This window comes from Anopheles coustani, chromosome 2 (assembly GCF_943734705.1).
Source record: "Anopheles coustani chromosome 2, idAnoCousDA_361_x.2, whole genome shotgun sequence".
In the NCBI taxonomy this organism is placed as follows: domain Eukaryota; kingdom Metazoa; phylum Arthropoda; class Insecta; order Diptera; family Culicidae; genus Anopheles; species Anopheles coustani.
In genome coordinates, this window is record NC_071289.1 from 61,085,009 (window position 1) to 61,104,860 (window position 19,852).

At 44.2% G+C, this 19,852-nt stretch overlaps 1 protein-coding gene across 1 annotated transcript; it reads right to left on the reverse strand.

Moving 5' to 3' along the window:
* Positions 1–760: 760 nt before the first annotated feature.
* LOC131266609 (uncharacterized) lies at positions 761–19,333 on the reverse strand. The gene is made up of 8 exons (XM_058269200.1): positions 19,235–19,333; positions 14,979–16,672; positions 6,188–6,256; positions 5,977–6,110; positions 5,247–5,447; positions 4,570–5,170; positions 3,622–3,737; positions 761–3,544 (listed from the first exon to the last, which is right to left on the reverse strand). The coding sequence occupies exons 2-8, from the start codon at positions 16,204–16,206 to the stop codon at positions 812–814; spliced, it is 5,082 nt and encodes a 1,693-aa protein (XP_058125183.1). The 5' UTR covers positions 16,207–16,672; positions 19,235–19,333; the 3' UTR covers positions 761–811.
* Between the last annotated feature and the right edge of the window lie 519 nt (positions 19,334–19,852).

Consider the following 19,852-nt stretch of genomic DNA (forward strand, 5'->3'; position numbering starts at 1 on the left):
GAAACCATTCCAGTTCCAATCGTCCGTTCGGGTTCCATTTCCAAATGGTAATAAAATAAAGTTAAAAATTCATTCTCACGGAGATTTTAAGTTTGACAAATTGTACCTTTTCTTTAAATAGTGTACTGCATTATTTTGAGATGACGAATGCTTTCGAACCAAGTTCGTACAGTTCAGTGTCTGTACAATAAAAATTCCCCGCTGATAGCGGAGTGGTCCGTACATCTTCATATACATATATATAGATATATATATACATATACAAACCGACACTCTCTAATAAAGAATATAATTCTATCCTTTTCCTTTATCTAATTCACACACGTAAACAAATGTTGTCCTCACGCAAAATGTTCAATCAAAATTCTCTTGATGAACATAAGGGGCAGAAAAATAATTAAAAATCGTACTAAAAACGGTGTGTAAACTAACGAAACGGTTAGCGAGCTGCATATATGTGCCGAATATAACAAATGCTCCCAGATACATTCGTCCTATGGAGCCCTATGACCCTATGGGATACATCCTGTCACACATTAATTGTAAAAGCCCCCCCCAATTTGACCACAGTCGACGATGTGGCGGAGAGGAGTACAATGAACAAACCTTTGGAACTTTGCTACAAAAATACAGCTGGAAAGTTGATTTTAGGATTAAATAAATAGGATTAATAGCGCCCTCCTAAACACTTTAAGCTATCCCCCCTAGGAAATACACCTCCCCCCCCCCCCCCAACACCCCACCCCACTACACTATTCCATACTTTCCCGCCGTTCGTCTTAATCCCATCCCATTCGTCTGCACCTCAAATTTACCAATCACGTTCCTGCTTAATCTGAATGCTTAAGATTTCCATGGGTGGGTACTTTTCTTCCTCCTGCTTCATTCGAGCCAACGTACGCATCGTCCGCTTGCTGTCACCGTAGTACGCGTAGTTGGTACACTGACGTTTGGGGCGATTTTCGAGCTCTTCGTAACACGATATTTCTCTCCGCCGTTTGGTAATGCGTTCCGGCAGCTGTGGTTGCCGTTTTCGCCGTTTCCCATGCTTGATCGCTAACTCCCATTCGTAGTAGCCAAAGAATCGATAGCACTCTTCTTCACTGAAGCCAGCAAACGGGCCGTCGGCCTCCCACTCGTCGAAGCCTAGCAGCATTCCGGCGGCGTCATCGTTAGGGTCATCGCTGGGGCCGGGGCTACCGTCCGGTCGAGGAAGCCGACGTTCGGTATCGTAGCAGACAAAGGCGAACATCTCGTAGTCTCGACAGGACCGAAATTCTGGCTCCTTCTTAACCATGCCTTCGGGCGATAGGTCCACTAAACGCCTCCAATCCCGCACGCCATCGGCTGCTGCTCCGTAGCGAGGTGGCGAAGTGTTTTTCGATCGCCGTCGACTGACCGATTTTCGAGCATCCTCGAAGCGAACTTTCATGCGTGGCCGCTGGTTGACGATCTTCTCCTGGGGCACGTGCAACGATATCACGTACGGGCCTACGACTATCTCACCCTCGCCTTGTGTTTCCAGTGGTATGCTAATGCCGTTTTCCTCCGAAGGTTCCGCGGCACTCAACGTTTCACCTTCGGTAATATCCGCATTATCATTTGCAACCATCGTCCTTTCGTCGCTACATTCCTCGGTGAGGTTATGTTGATACTCCATTTCCATTTGGCTAGATACCAGTGTACACGCCTCCATTTCCTCCTCTGGTATCCGGTATTTTTGCTCCTTTTCCGTCGTGACCTCCTCCATCACTACAACCACCTCATTATTGTTGCTTTCCTCTGTGGCGGTCAATTCTTCCGTACTGCTACTTTCTGTAACCAGCTCGTCCGGTTGTTGCGTTTCTTCATTGGTCGTTCGAACGTTTGCTTCGTCGTCCTCAACGTCCACCACGATTTCGTCAGTCTCCTCCTGTTCCTCTGGTAGTGCGGTCACCTCCTCACCCGATTCCTTGTGTGTCTTCAGGTTCTGGCTGTGGGATTGTTGCTGCTCCGGCTGAGACGTTAAAACCGCGTCCGCTGAAACCTTCGGGAGTGGCGTAACCACCAAATCACAAATTGGGGTAACAACATCTGTCGTCGGAGTTTTGATTTCGACGTGTACCGGCGATTGCTCTTCCTCATCTTCATCATCAAGAATGACCACGCATGAGCCATTGGACAAATTCCGGTCACGCATTGGGCTGCCGGAGAGCGATAGCGAGCTTTTACTGCTCTTACTCCGACCGATCCCGCTCGAAGTGCTCTCCTCAATCGAGCTGCTGTACTGTGATTCGATCGATTTTGTCGATGACACCTCCGGAACGGTGGTCGTCCGCTTGCCCGAGACGGCAGTGGTGGAGGGTTGGTGGTGTGTTTTAGTTGCTGGTCGATCGCCGTTTTTCCGATTGCTGCTGCTGCTGCTGCTATGGTTAGGCACTGTGGTGGTGGTCATCGGTTTGTAGCTGTTGTTCTCCGGGGCCGTCGTCGCAAGCTTTAACCGGGGCGGTACTTCTCCCTGCAGCCGGAAGCCCTTCTCCTCCGCCTTCTTAAATGCGTCGAACGTGTTACGCACGGCCTGGCGTAGTTGTTCGAACGGTTTTCTCGTTCCGTGTCGTTGCGACGAGCTCGACACGGGAATGATGTCCGAGGCGTCTTTCTGCTGTAGCAACCAGTTGTGGTCCTGTAGCTCCTGCATCGTGATACGTCGTTCGGGGTTAACCGTCAGCAGAGAGCGCACGAGATCCTGCGCACCGTCACTGACGCCGTGCCACGTGCTGGTGCTGAGGTCGAACAAGCCGCGTCGAATGTTGCTGGTAATGATTTCGGTCTGCTTCGCCGTCGACGCCAGATTGTCGTGCCCAACAAAGTTCTGCGGAATGAAAGGTGGCTGACCGGAGAGCATCGTATAGAGGATGACACCGAGTGACCATAGATCGGCGGCCTCTAGCGCATACGGCTGCACGGACGACGAAGCCGAAGACTGCACCACTTCCGGCGCAACGTACCCTAGTGTTCCGGCTGGTTCCCACGATGCTATCCGGTCCGATGCCTCGCCGTTCAATGCCTGGGCAAAGCCAAAATCTATCACTCGTAACCGCACCGAACCTCGCTTTCCGCCCCGTTCCAGGAGGACGTTCTCAGGCTTCAGGTCCCGGTGGGCAAACCCGCATCGATGGATGAACGCAACTGCGTCGACTAGCTGATGGAAGAGTGGCCGCACCTGGGCCTCGGTCAGACGCTCCGGACAGTCGTTAATGTACTGCAGCAGCTCGCCTCCGTCGACCAGCTCGAGCACGATGTAGACGTAGTGCCGATCCTCGATCAGTTCGACGAACCGCACTACGTTCGGGTGACCCTGGCAAAGGCGCAGTGCAACTGCTTCGCGCTGTGCGTATCCCGCCGTTTCCGCGTGATTGAACAGCACCTTCACGGCGTAGATGGTTCCCTGCTGGTCGAAGCTTCCGAGGCGCACCGGCCGGCACTTGAGGCAGACTGAGTACGTGCCGACACCGATCGCTTGATCCCCCGTCAGTTCGTACTTCTTGAAGAATTCCGAGTATAGCTGCGCGAAAGACAAGAAGTAGTGTGGTTTACAGCAATGGGTACACGAGAGCGGGAAACAATTTATAGACCTCTTACCTTCGAGGCATTTTTTCGAATTAAATTCTCCTGCGGCCGCGTGTTGTGAATTGGCACAAACTTGTTGCGATCGTAAACTTTACATGACAACAGCTTGGGCGAAACAAATGAGTATCCTAAAAGAAATAATCAAACAGAGAAGATGTGTTAACACCATTGTGGTTTGAAAAGTACTGATGATTTTAACTTCAACAATCTACACGCTGTCCAATATATTGTCAAACAAATTGTTTCATAACACAACGTCGGATTTTTTGGTACTAAAAACAATGAAAGCAAATAATTTTATAGTTCAATTACAGCACATATCGTTTTGAAATAATACTCCAGTCAATGTTTTACCAAGTTCAAACGTTTTTCAAACCCGTTTCATGCGACACACAAGGCTTCCATCGACATTTTGTCTCACATTCGAAGGATTATGGCATTAGAATAAGAAAAAATATGGCCACCTAAAATAATTCATTGGATTGAGGTCTAGTAAATTGGGAGGACAGAGTCTGGATTAAAAAGTCAGTTAAATTATTTTCGATTTTTGACAATTTAGATCCCTGACGTCTTTCACAGGACTACATGAACGACTTCGGGGTGGACCTGTTTTGGTCATCAATCCAGTAAATCCTACTATACATTTTAGTGGTTCGATACACAAATTATGTGTTCCAGGATTCTTAAATATTCTTAAAATAGTGTATGATTGCGTTTCTTCTAAGATCTTTTTTTCTTCATCTCAACCTGGAACATTTTCATCTTTCATTATAGACGAACATAGAGTGATAATAATCAAACAAAACTTTCAATTGCATCTGTAAACACAGTAAAATGTTAAGAAAAATATATAGAAAGTATGGTAACTGTACATGGAAATATATTGGACACGGTTCAATTTTTCGCATTTATCTTGCTCGGAAACATGCCCTACGGCGTTACTTAGCAAGCAAAACTCACCTCTAAATAACCGATGGCCGTTCATTGGTGGCGAGCAAGGTTTATCAACCGATTCCTGCTGCGTGAACTCCTCGCTGAAGTACGTCGTGTCGGTTTCGCTTGCGACGACGGGTTTGAACGGTGCCGCCACTTGCTTCGCAACGAGCAGGTCCCACTTGGTCTCCCGCAAGAACGGGTGCATCTTTAGCTCGTTCGCGTCCTGCTTGCCGCTGCCGAGGCGCTTCCTCGGGTCCTTCGTCAGCAGCTTGCGAATGAAGTCGGTCGCTGCATCCGACAAACGGAGCGGGATGTTTGCCTCGTCCTCCATGATGCGCCGGGAGATCTCTTGCTGGCCATCGTCGTTGTGGAACGGCGAGACGCCGGTCAGCAGCTCGTACGTGAGCACGCCAACCGACCACCAGTCGACGGACGTGTCGTGGCCGTCCTTATTGCGCGACTTTACGATTTCCGGCGCCATGTACTCGATCGTGCCGCAGAAGCTGTGCGCACGTTCCTTCTCGTGTAGCAGCTCACGCGAAAGGCCAAAGTCGGTCAGCACGATGTGCCCGTCCGCATCGATCAGTATATTCTCCAGCTTGATATCGCGGTACAGGATTCCCAGCTGTGCATAGATGGAAGAGGGGGGACAAGTTTGTTAGTTGTGAGATTCACTCATTTCGCCTGTTTTTCAAGCTCACCTTGTGCAGCTGCTCGATGGCAACGACGATTTCGGCGATGTAGATCCTTACTTCATCCTCTGTAAAGCTTTCTCGCTTGAAAAGATGCGTGAAAAGCTCACCGCCAATCACGAAGTCGAGCACAACGTACAGCTTCGAGTCGGTCTGGAAGGCGTAGTGCATTGTGGCCAGGAATGGCGCATCTATTATTGCCTCTAATATCTAGAAATAAACAGAGTACAAATTTTAACTTAATATGACGGATTTTATACAAATGCTTAAAGTAAGTATAATATTGTTCGTAAAAACCACACTAACTGTAAGGCCTTCTGCCCGGACCTTCCATCAAATCCATCCTGTTACGTCGTCATCACGATGTACAAGCTCCACCCGATTCACTTTTTAGTTTCCTTCCTTTACTTCATCCGGGAACACTCACGTAACCCATTTTACCAGAGAAAGTTAATCGCACGAAATGTGCGCTCCACAAAAACACATTCCAACCATTCCGATCGGGCAAGTCTACACACGATCACGAAGGTAAACTTGAAGCACTCCAGAGAGAAGAAAAAATACAAAATTTCCATCCAAAAAAAGGCTTCCCACAAAGATGAGGCCTTCGAATGGGACGTGCGATTTTACGCTGGCTCTGTGCGATTGGTTTAAATTGTGTAAGCATTTGTGCACGTTCTTGACGATCTATTTCCCCTTTTGCATATGCACCGGAATGAATAAGACTTCGATGCCTTACCTGACGCTCGGTTCGCGTGTGCTCCGCCGTCTTTTCCTTGAGAATCACGACACACTTCCGAAGCACCTTCATGGCGTAGATTTTATTCCTGTCGATACCGGTAAGCTTTCGCACCAGGAAGACCGTGCCGTATGCTGTGAAAAACCGAGAAAATAACGTTAGAAACGGGGATCCTTCGAGAGGCACAGAGCGGGGAATAAACGCCTCTTACCTCCAGTTCCAAGCACTTTCAGCAGCTGGAAGTCGTTTAGACTAACCTTGTCTTCTTCGCATAGTTGAACTGTGAATGAAAGAGGCAAGGGTAAAAATTCAGGAATTAGTTTGGTTTGATTTGGAAAAAGGTTAGGTTAGTTGAATTGGGTTAGTTGACTCCCTAAAACCATATTGGACAGACAATAGATATTGATTACAATAGTATTGTTTTTCACACACTACAATACAAAACAGTTGGTGCTCGTAACGTTTAACTCTTGTATACATTGTTTTGGAATTTTGCTCGAAAGCTTTTTAACGGTATTTTTGACCGCTCTTCTAACTTCCTAATTTTTAAAGATTTTTTAAATCCGTAATAGACCGGGTCAAGTTTGTTTGATTATAAGAAAACCCCTGTTTTGTTTAAAAAAAAAATTCAGCCATTTTCGAGATAATGAAAACGAAAATGTTAAAATAACCGCTATTTCGATTCTAGTGTTTAATTAAAATACGAGATTTAAAAGTAAATATTAACGAAATTGAGTTTTCAGATCCTCAACAAAGAACGGTATCACGGCACCAATCGATTTCGAACATTTTTTTAAGACAAACGCTAGTGTTCAATAGCCAGCATGACAATTTTCCCGATCAGTTGGAATTCCTCTAACGGACTCGAAAAGTAAACTGGCTGCATGCCGGTGTGGCACATTTTATTGGCCGGCCTACAGTGTGTCAAACGGAACGAAACCGGACAAAATGACTGTGCATTAAAACTGTGATTGAGAGCGAGAGTGTGAGCAAAGGAAGAATTGGATGAATGTTGGCTTTCAGATGTGCTTCGAGAGGCGGGCAACACGATGTTTCGGTGGGCGCAGTGAGAAGAAACATGATTTGATGACCTACTTTTCTGCTCTTCGACCACCTTTGGTGTGTCTCCACCGGCTTTACGGTGGTGCTAGTAACAGTAATGGTAGTAGTAGTAGTAGTAGTAGTAGGAACATTGGTGCACATACAACCACAAAAACGTGCCGTCACACAACCACCCCACACCGCCACAAAACAACACTACAGACCATTAGTTTCATTGAAGGTTGCACTAAATGCACTCAAGGTAACCGAGCTGCGCGCATGTATTATAACAAACCATATTTCGTTACGCAGTATTGGCACACTTATCGGTGCGGGAAAAAGAAAACATTTGGGGAAATGATTACAACATTTTTCGTCAAAACAACCTTTGCCTGTTGCTTTAAACAATACACAATAAAAAGGGGGATTTAAAAAAATGCACTAAATGTTCCGGCTCACAATACGGTAAAAGCAAAACAAAACAGAAAAAATAATCGCTACAATAATCGAATGGAAAATTTAAAGAGACGTTTTCGTTCAAGAACTGTTACTTCCTAGAACTAGAGGAAAATACAGAGCACATGAATGGGAGAGGGGCAGCAGCGTACATGTTTGCGATGGAGCGGTAAAACTCTACCCTCTTTACATAACCTCGCCAACTTCCCTTGCTTCCGCCGATAGAGACGGTTGTTGTTTTCTGTTGGAAAAGCGCCACGCAAAAACATTTTCCGCCGAACGAACGAAGGGAGATAGACATTTTCTCATTGCTTTTCATTGCCCAACGTTGTTGGGTCGCACACCGTCACAGGCGGCAATGTTGCAGTGCAGAGCAGTGTGCGTGCGAGCCGTCGGGGTTGAAGCAAACAAACAAAAAACACCTGTAGCGCCACCCTTCTCAGTGGCAAATACTATATACACCGACCAACCCCCACCCGGCGTTACGAGTGTTTCTGTGTGTATTGACCACACACACACACAACCGCAGGGAATTCCGGTTTGAATTCCTGGAATGCAATGGGGTGGACCAGGCGGCGGGGCGTCGGTGTTCCGTTGTGCGATCAAAACAACTTCGGGGTAGACTAGCCGTCAAAGCAGAACAGACGTTACATGGTGTTACATGAAGAATGATCTGCGCTGGCTGACGGTGGACTACGTTCCAGGAAAATATTATTTAAAGAAGATGGATCACTTGTCATATTCGACCATCTTCGTCTATGCGAATAGTATAAAATGGCGCATCGCAATAGTATAAACTCGGCATCGTTAAACGTTAAGCTCTCTTTTTTCCGTTCCCTCCCATCACAACATTACACAAATTCACCGTTTCGCTATGTCACGTTCTGGTTTTCTCTTTTATTTTTAAACCCCCGTTTTGCGCCCAGCCGTATTATTTGCTTTCCCGTGCCCAGGGGTTCATGAAGGTCGAATAAAAAAGTTAGACAAACAGAAAAGATTCAAACGACCGATGTGTAACCGCCACTACGCCACCTCCTGGGTCGCGATGTTGTGGGTAGTTATGCAAAACTGTGCCTTCATCCAGGCCGCAACGTAAAGAAAACGTATATTTGTGCTTCACAGCGACTTTCGACAGTGGCCGAAAGATTATCCACGGAGAGCGCAAGTGACGGCGGTAAGAAAGTGAAAGTTAGAAGATGACCAACGTTCGCAAAGATAGCAAATACCTTGGACGAAACAAAAATGCAATGGAATGGAAAGAACTGAATGGTGGGATACCTTTAATTTTTTTTTTCATTTTTATAAAAATGTTCTCAAACACATGCGATTTTATCCACAAAAAAAACTTCATTTTTATACAACCAGGAAATGATAAAATAGCACCAGCTTTTTCAACAGTTTCATCTTTTTTAATGCAAAAAAAAGGAAGGAAGAAAATTTTACTTTCATTTGAGGCGAGCCCATACGAAAAGGAGTGGTGAAAGCAACGAGAGTAAAAGCGTTATTTTTTCACAAACCGGAAGGAAGTGTGGTGCATTGACGTGGTGAAATAAGCGGGTTTGTTTTTAATTCCGCACCCATTGCGCACAGCTGTGGATTTCTTTAAATTATATGTCAAAATAGGGGGCTAATAGAGATGGACTTTAAAGCTTGAACGCGTTGTCGTCGTGGAGACAATATGGTCGATTTGTTTTCAATGACGCACTTTAAGATGGACAGAAAACTAGTAGCAACCGGAATGGAATCGTTGTTTTCCTTCTTGAAACGTGTACCAACCCAGCATACTCACTCATCTGCCGCTGATAGGCAGACGAACCTGATAGACGACTTGTAACTGGAGGTGGCAATAATAACTTGTTTTGTTCTGTTCTTGCGTAGAGTATGCAGATGCGGGAGGCCCCTTACCCCGGGAGTAAATAGCTAAGACCGGAAAAATGAACATCGATATTATTCATCACTTATATTTCTCGCTTTGGTATACTTTAATCATAAATATTTTTGGTATACTTTGATAATGCTTTATCATTGTTAATTTCCACTTTTAAAGCCTTGGTAGAATATGTTTTCGATTGTCTTGTTTCCGCCCGACCTTACCGTATGGCTCAAAGTGTCTTCGATTCACGGGCCACCATCAAAAGTATGCATTGCACCTAGTAATTCCACCTAGTCTTATGTATGTTTCATTCATATGAATCTTTGCTAAACCTAAGATTGATTCAGATTGATTCATGATTCTTTTGGAATTCGAAACTCAAAACATTGATGAATCTTTCGAAATCATAATGCATCATCTTCATGAATCTTCCACGAATCTTCATGATTCTTTCATTGACGTGGATCAAGGTAGCAAAAAACGATGTCCCTCTCCTGTTTTTGGTCTTTACTTTTCTGTTCTTTTAACATTATTGGATATTTAGGATTCAGGAATCTCTCTTCACAATATTCGTGAATCTCCAAAACGAAGCAAAGATTCATTCATGAATCTGAATCGAAATTATACAACTCTAATTGCTACCCATTTGAAATTGATCAAAGGATTTAATAATCTTTCTGCTGATATAAGGACGTAAATGTATGTGTAAATAAAAACGCAAGCAATAGCAGTAACAAAAGCTTTCCTTTGTACGTAAACTACTATAAAGAAGAACTGTGTTTGAACTGAACTTGAAAATAAAAATTACTACTACTAATACATTCCCGACATTTCGAATAAAATCTTGCATAGCTGCAAAATCGGCGTTTCTTTATGCGTCTTGCAATTGCTGCGAAAATGCGAAAGCTTCACACACGCATACACAAATGCGGCTGTTTACTACCTCTAGTAAACGACCACTAAGCCACTAAAATACACAAATATGAGTTACAGAGCTGCATCGAAACTCCTGCAATGAACAGAAAAAGGAGGAAACGAAAAAAAAACAACCAAATAAAGCAACCAAAGCAGCAAGTAACGGCGGACTACGGATGCATGGGGCCTCGTATACGCAAACCGCACAAATGGCAGCAGATTTTGTCTGTTCCATCGACGGGATATTTTTAGATACCTTGCGATACCCCACGGTCAGATTTGCACCCTTTATCACAGCTCACTGCGACATGTTTCCAATGGTAAAAGATAATTTCCACCATCTGCATCGAATAAGCGCTCCCTACAGCGAATTTCGCTCCAAACGCATGTAGGGGAGTTGTTCACATTTATAAAATTCAACATTATAAAGACTTCGAGCCAAGGTGGCTTCTCTCGTCTCTAAACGCATGTAGCAGATTCATTGGTAGAAAAAAAAGCAAGCAATTTTCGACAAATTCTATAGAAAGCAAATTATTTCAATTAATATTTTATATACATCCAGTTCCACATATTTTTCCTCCTCTTTGTTGTCTAGGTCCACATGGCTGGGGTGAACTTAAAGGGAACCAACTTAAGAAGAGTACGAAATACTCTTTACCGAATGAGACGTCTATATTCACAGATAGAAAAGCTAAAAACGTCTAGACAAGGTTAGTTTCGAAAGGTAGCAAAGACTTCACAGACGCAAAAAGGCCAGGCCTTTGCCGCACGAGATTCACTTGCCGGTGGTCATGGTTTTCACCGCTGTAGAAAGATGACCTGAAATCGCTCTGATTTTTTCCTTTAATGTTCCTCCCTCGTCGCATTTTAGTTGCCCTTAGGGTAAAGGCTACTTTTTTGGATGGCGATGTGTTGGTGTCTGCCGATCGGGTTGTGCTAATCTTGACCTGGGAGACGACAGAGCACACCGACATTAACCCCTGTGCCCGGTTGCCCACAATCAGACATACCCCGGGTTTAAACGAGCATCCCAACAACCTTGACGAAGGTTGTCTGGCTCATCACCACCACCGTCCACATGCTACTCTCCCAATATCGTACACCTTTAGCTACCACCCTTTATCGAAATGCACCGACACAGCGAGCACTAAGTTTTCCAGACAAGAGAGTAAGCTCTTAAAAAGGTTTCCCTTCGGTGCTGGATGGACTGCTTCGAAGAAATATAATTCTGCAAACCATAACGTCCCTATCGCCTACGACATGCTGTCTAGACGAACGTCTCGAAAGTTTATGTTCCAAAATTGCTACATAACAAAGCGTATAGTCGACTCGGGGTGGATCATATTCTGAAACAACTCAAGTTCTAATTAGTATTAGAACAACTCTGATATTCTGGTTTACAAAATGTGGGAAATAAATGCAATGTAAAATTATTTGATTTTTTTATTTCTATATTAGTAAGTCAATAGCAGATGTTGCCTAAGAGCAAGATTTTATTAAGCTTTTCGAAAAAAAATTTCCGGCAACATAATAAACAATGATATGAGGGGGATTTGTTCTTCTTAATTAAAGTTTCAATATTGATAATGAAAACAGCGAAATGGCGACGGATTAATCGATCGTACAATCTAAATTAAAAAAAAAAAAACATAAAACCTCTTGGTGGGGAATCCCACTACGGTTAAATGGGTTAAACATTATATTCTTTAGCAACCTTAAACCAAACGGATAGTTTCAAACCAAGCAAAGAATTTATCAAATACAATCTGCATAAGCCTTCTTGTCTATCAAAACAAAGCATGGTCACCACTACTTTTATCGTTATCAGTTGCTTGCCACATCCAAAACCGCGATTTCGATTCGACGGCACATTGCCTTACAGTCAACATTTATGATTAAAGGCCACCACAACATACGTTAAACGCGCTGGGTGATGTGCACAATACAATGTTGTAGCCTGGCGATGACCCCAGAGACACCTCGACGGCTTTGGTCGACGGACAAAAACTTCTGCCTGATCGAACCGTTTAGCCGAAGGCCGAAAAACTTAAGGTCAATGAACAACAAAATTATGCACACGAAGGTGACGACTTGAGATCGGTGGTGACAGTTTGCCAAGGGGAAGGGAAGTGTCACCTAATCTATGAACCTTTTACAGTAGTGTTTACTATCATGTACGGGAGTTGGCGCTGATAGTAAGATGTGTGAATCAAAAATGTGTTACTATCGACATTCTTATTTTCTACAGTACTACATTTTTTAAGTAGTATTTCTCTCCTTAGCAAACGTTTGCGTTAATAATTTTACATCGTATTTATTTCCCACATTTTATAAACCAGAATATCAGAGATGTTCTAATACTAATACTTGAGTTGTTTCAGAATATGATCCACCCCGAGTCGTGTTGCACGGAGCACAAAGATCAATAAATTACTATTTCTGATCTATTGTACGGAGGTTGCAAAGATCAAAGACAACACGCCACAATTTTTCCTAACTTGTGTCGCTTTTAAAATAAGCGCAAACTCCTGAGAAAACCTTCGCGATGCTAGCCCATCGAAAAAAAAAATAGATCATCAACGTGTTCGTTGTTTTGCAAAACACGTTGCATTACACTCACAAAACACCTGCAAAGCAAAAGTAAATGGCATACACAAGTTTCTCCTTAGATCTTGCTCCATTTTGTCAAGAAAACGTGAGCCTGAAGAAACAACCAAAACAACTAAAGCAATGTTGAAAGTCAGAAGCACATAAAGAACAAAATAATAAAAATACCGCAACATTGTGTTGGCCCACGGAAACTAGCGGTACCCGTAGGGGTTGGCCACGGACGGGCGGAACGATACAACCGAAGCCATAATCCAACAGAAAGAGGCCACGATGACGGACATCTGGGTAGGCCGGGGGCTTGGAAATGGTGAACATAATTTGCTCCCAAGTGAATTTTAAAGTGAAAATAACTGTTATTTTTATAAATCTTTCCAACCACTTTCTTCTTCTTTGGTTTTGCTCCCGCACACCCATACATTTAGCGGAGGGTGTTGTGAAGGGTTAAGAAACGAATTCCAACGCCAAGAAAACTTGAAAAAGCAAAACCCAGCACAAATTCCCGCAGCTTTCTCACTCACAGCACCGGCTTTACCTCTCGCTCACATGCGCACACATGTACGATTATGTTGGATCCGATGTTGTTTTTCTTTTAAATCACGTTGCAGTGACGCTGCTAGCCCCGCCTGGCGCGATTGTAGTTGTATACGCGCAGCATAAACACTACCGCGAAATGCGTTACTAGATCAATAGTAACGAATCTCTTCTCTCGGAATAACACAACAGGCGTGTGTATGCGTGTATGCTGTCGGTGAAGTTTGACAGCTGGCTGCAGTTTCCAAGAGAAGAAGGCGCCTCTCACGACGAGTGTAGCTGTGTGAAATGTTAGTGCATTTGTTTAGTGCATTTGCGTCGTGTAAACTGTGCTACTAGTAGTATTTGTTGGCAGCAAACATTGCTTGGTGTGCGTTTATCTCTAGTCGAGCTACTATTATGACCTTTTTTCATATTTTCTTATAGGTAGCGAAATGTAAAATGATAAACGATTCACGTGAAACAACTTTTTCTGTAGAATTGTTACAATCAAACATGAATTTGAAATCAACCATCAACCATCAAAGATGAAACAAATTTCAATGTCATAATGCTTAAAAAACTTCCGACAACAATATATTAAACTTAAAAGGCGAAAAGGGACTTGCTTTAAAGTCTCAAAGCCGTATCGTAAATTGCCGATAATTCTGTTCTGTTTAACATGTGGAAATAAGTACACCAAGGCACGGACATTATTTTCTAACCTTCATCACGCGCACAAATACACATCTCATTCTGCAACGATGTGTGGTTTATTTTTATAAAAAAAAAGTCATATCGAGGTCAAAGTCAATTTTATTTCTTCAAACTACCGAGCGAGTAAGTGAGTCAATACTACCGTGGGGGAGTATTCCTCTGAATGGCTTTGAATACTACGAGCCTCCAAGAACATTGTCAGCCTGTTCCCTTTAGCTCGAATCTACACTGCTCGCATCAGCACCTTCATCATCGTTTTGTCCAACCAACACCGCCAGGGGTAATGCGCACTTCCATCCACGGATTCATATGCAGGTTAGAGGACAGGTTCACCGATTTTGGGACGTTGAGCTCATTTCTACTGCGTAAATCATAACTTTTGGGGCCCACTATACAATTACGTTATTTAGACGCGAAGACCAGGAGATCGGACAAATGAAAGGCAAAAATAATGTTTAGCGTTTAAGAACTTTTATGATAGTTTAGCATCGACACCAATTATGCCAAGAATCCCGATTCCTATTTTGCTAGCAAATGGCCATGTACTCGTAAGAATTGGTTTTAAAACCAGTTTGATTTCGACTGAGAAAAATCCAATTAATTTTGAGTATAGTTATAACTTGGAGCCATTCTTGTGAAGTCTAGTGAAAAACATTCCGTTAAGATTGGCGAACGGAAAACTCAAAATAAACCCTCGGCAATTTTCCAAAAAATTTAAAAGATTTGCAAAGAAATGTTGATTGTTTTAAGCATGTGATTGAAATTTATAGTAATTGATTACTGATTAAGAATCAGTACAAATAAAAAACAACTGTTATCAATCGCTCCACAATGCCAGCACCTTCTAACATTAACCTTAAAGCGAAATTACTTTACTCACCTTTGGTATTGATCGTGGTAATTCTGATCATCTCCTGGTCCCGGTCCCGATCGTCTGGCGCGTTGGTTCTGGTGCCGGTGTAGATAACGTCCTGATCTTGCTGCGGAACATGCTTGCCGTTGATTGTATTGTTATTGGTGGCTCCCATGCCGCTGCCACTGGCCGTACCACCGTTCCACTGATGCTGTCTACCCCCTGTCGCATGCTGGTTCATGTATTTTATCTTGAGGAGTTGCGCATCCTCGTGCTCCTCTACATCGATCACCTCCTGCACATCGTCGTCCTCGTCCTCCTCGTCATGTTCAGCAAATTCATTAGCATCTTCTTCATCGTCCACTTCAATAATGCCTTCCTCTTGCTCCTCGTCTTCCTGTTCCATCCCGTTGGTATAGTAGTAGTCATCGTCTTCTTCACCTTCGACCGTTGCATACTCTTCACCTTGTCCTTGCTCGTACTCTTCCTCCTCTACCTCCTCACAGTCCTCCACAACTTCCTCCTCCTCGCCACCATCCTCTCCGTCTTCCTCATCTTCAACTGGCCAGTTATCCAAAGCATCGTCCGGCCCAGCCTCCACACCATCCATGTCATCATCCAGCTCATCCTCCTCGTCTTCATCCTCGTTGGCTTGGAGCGACGATGTGGTGTCGGCCGTTCGGCGTGCCGTTCTTCGCTTCGAGGAAGGATTCACGAGTTCCTCTTCCTCGTCCGCCTCCTCCTCCTCGTCACCCTGCTCTTCCTCCTCATCCACCTCCTCTGCCTGTTCATCATTATGCTCTTCGTCCACGCAGTCAACATCTCCACCGAGCTCTTCATCCTCTTGGACCGACTGTTGTTCTTCCTCGTCACTGCTTCCGTCCGTATCGATCACCAGCTGCGTTGGTCGTACCATGGCCATCGGCCGGTACTTGGTCCCTTGGCTACCACCGGCAGCAGCACCTCGTGCAACCATCGCGGGTTGTTGGGGTTGTCGCTGCAGTTGCTGAATCTTGTCGGCGACAACATGCTCCACCAGCAGCGCCGGATGGATGGATTCCGAGAGCCCTTTGCGCGTAGCTGCTGCCGCACGTACTTTTCCTCCTCCTCCTCGGGCCCTTCCTTCCGGACGCATCGGCACATCGAGGGCACGAAAATTTTCACATAAACTCTTTTCCGGTTCCGCAATCCTACCAGATGGGGCTGGCGGCTTAGTGGCAATGGCACCAGCACGCGTACGACTTTTTGGCCGCATGATGATTCTCAGTTAGTAATCGGGATGTATCGGAATGATCCGCCGTCCGGACAGCGGATATCCGAACACTTCTCGGCAATATGTAACCAATAGCAACCACAACAATTTGGGTACGATTTTTAAATGTTTGTTTCTTCTTTTATGCACGAGATGATCACACTACGGAACACGAAGAAACCAATTTCCCCGCACGCACCGTTTCAGTTTGGCCCCCTCGCGGCGAACGAGGACACACACCACTTTCCCTCACTTCCTCTACTGCTGCTTGCTTCTATCACGAATGGGACGTCGACGGACACTGTTGCGTACGGTTTCTTTCGTCAAGTTGTTTCACGTTCGCGCCACGATGGCAAGGCATTGTGTTCACCAAGCGCGTTTGCTGCCCTTTCCTTTTGCGCACCAAAACCACGTTCGAACAAAGCACCACACAGCGCGCTTTTTCACACTCTATCTGAATATCGGCAAACTAGAGGAAACATACGAAAGATTAGGAGTTATGCCGAATTTCTTACGCACTACACGATCAGCATGACTCGTGACTCAACCACAAGTTTTCTGGTAGGATATTATTTTTTACGTGTGCTGCTACCGACTATCAACTTAAGCCAACCTCTTCTCACAACTGTGATTAAGCAAAGCAAAACAAAAGAACTTTTCTTTTTTTTGGGAAACTAGAGTGTCTTCTACGGGGAAATCCGTCCGTGGCGGTACTGCGCGCATCTACAACTACCGAGCATCGCAGAAATTCCGACCGCTTTCGCTAGTCTCTGACTGAATGGAACATGTTTTCCTGTACCCTCGTCGCACACACATCGCGGTATCGCAGCCGAAGGAGTAAAATCTCGCTTACTACTACTGAAAACTCTTGGCATCCTCTCTCTAGGGGTTCGTTTTTCTCGCTTGCTCGCATACAGTGTGTCGCGAGAACCGCGCGCGGTGTAACGGTATACCTCTCGCGGAATTCCCACAAACACTGATTAAATGGTCTAGGGTTACAAACAGGAACCGGAGGGTGGAAAAACAAAGGTGGGTCCGAGAGGTGGTTGGAAGGCAGCAACAGAGAGGAAACATCCCTCAAACGCGACGAACCGCGAGTGGTGGGCAGTTTTCCGCTGCAGCACCCGAAAACAGCAGGTTGCGCGGAGTGGACATGTGCGGGTTTGCTGTGTGTTAGTCTGGCAGCACACCAATACGGTAGCGCTGTTACCAAGAGACACATATGCTGCTATTTTCGCGCTGATCAAACAACAGAGCATCGCGAGTGAAAGAGTCCTCTTTTTGCACGGCATGCAACCTATTGGGCCGATAGTGGTGAGCATAGAACTGCAACAATTGTGCCATTGTTGGCGTGGGTTAGTAAAGCCGGTCAACCTTTTGATTTTGCATATAATTTCACCCGTCGAAACCGAACGTCCTCTTCGGTGATCAGCGTGTGTGCATTGGAGCATGTATTTTAAATTGCTCCTTTCTTCACCGTTTCAATGAAGCTTCCTTTATTTGCTAAAAATATATAATAAATAATATTATTTGCATCTGCATCCTATAATGATAGCGAGATTTGGAGTATTTTGGAATCTTTTTCATATTCCCGTGAAAATGCTTCTACGGGACGATTGCACTTTATGCATGACATATACCATCGAAATGCATTCACCCATACACCAATGATGTGTTACCTACCACCATATATTCGATATGGCCAAAAGTACCGCGGGTGCAATAAGAGAAATTAACCTGAACGAATGGCATCCGAAAGATCACGTTCAACTCGCATCGGTATTTCATCATCGCAGTTAACCAATTTATTCCATCTAGTGGGATTTCTTTACCTTCGAGGGTTGAAAAAAAATACCTGGCTTGCTATTCTTGTTTGCAGCTAGAAACAATCTACAAGAAAGCAAATTGTATTGTAAGATATATTAAGGCATAAATAGAGCTTATCAATCGGTCAACGATACCAATAAGTTTGAATGAACTAGATAAGTGCACTGGCAAGCTTGACCCGAACGGGTTATGGAAAACCCTTTCCAAAAAGGAGCAGGAGCAAAATAATATTCTACATTTTATCCTGATGCCCCTTCACAAAAGGAAAAATTCAACATTCGCACAATGATTTTCCAGCTCCTAATTCGGCACTATTTTGTCAGCAAATTTTCACTACTTTCTGAAGAAAAACTTAGAAGGTTGCAGATCGATTTCCTCGAACGACCGTTACACACATAAACAAACGTAGCAGAAGATGGCTTCGTTGGCAAATCTTCGGTATCCTAATGGTGTCCCGTACTTCCATTGAATGCACGAAACGGGAGTGAATTTTATCAACATTATTTTCTTCATAGTACACCACGAAACGTTTATTCACTTGATGAATAGTTAACAGACTATAATTGAATGAAAGTTAAACTAATCACTCGCGAGAAGCACTTTACCGAGAATCTATAAAGGTGGAGAGCATTTCGCGTTCAAGAAATCTACCTCCGGGCGATTTCACTTTACAGCGCACATTTTCCTAACCGATCATTACAATAACAAACGATAGGCACAGAAATTATATTCTTTGCTAAAAATTTTCCTGCTTTGTAGTATCAGCGGCGCATTTTAACACTTTCTTTAGAAAACTGAAAACCGAACTGTCCAAGATGGCGTTACAAAGTTCGCTTTGACAACTGACAAGATTTGTGTAAGTTTTTAGAGGCGAGTATACATGTCTCACTCTTGCACAAGGGATATAACGGAAGAGAAAACGAGAGAGACGTACCAGTAGGTATCAAAATATAATTCTGTCGCTCACCTTGTCCTGCTTAGCATTGAGGCATACTACATCCTTTTCGCACACACTGCACGCACACTCTAGTCATACGAATTCGAATAACAACACAGTGCAAGTGTGTGCGTTGTCCTCGTTTATTCTTTGGGAATCTTTTTTGCACCGCGATTGGAAAAGGCCGAGCGAACTTCACAGACAAATCCGCGATATCAAGACGAACTAAGCGCCCATGCCATCACTAACAACTACAGTTTAACCTACCAAGTATTTACGTTTGATGAAATAACTTTTAGTTTAATATGGATTAAAGCACGAATTTTAAACTTGAGAACGAGTGTGAAACCGAACGGTGAACTGACCAAAGTGATCAACATTTCAGGTAGAATAATATACAATTATTTGACGACTCTCGAAACGACCTTGCTGTCATGTACTCACTCAGTTCACTCGTCGTATATACTGTATGTTTTGATTCTTTTTGCTGTGGCGGTGTTCGAAAAAAAGATCACACAGTTTGTCAACCATACAATGCTAAAGATTATTCCACGATGTTTTATCATATTCACAAAAGTTTAGTGGAAATTAATATTCTGATCGTTTGCGCCAGGAATACTCTACATAAGATAGCAGATGGCAGTGCAGGTTGCATTTCGATCTATTACTTTTGCCTTACATAATGCAAATGCATCCAACCAATGGGTGCCTCCGCTCCCTCTCCACCAACCGTTAAACGGTGAATGGGGCTCTGGCAAGATTCAAGAACTACAAATTACTGCGTGTATGCACATGCAAGTCTATCATTTCATTCACCGCCTTCAGTTGCACACGTAGGAATAAAGGTTATGACACCCCCGTACCTCTAGGGCTTGGCCCGCCATG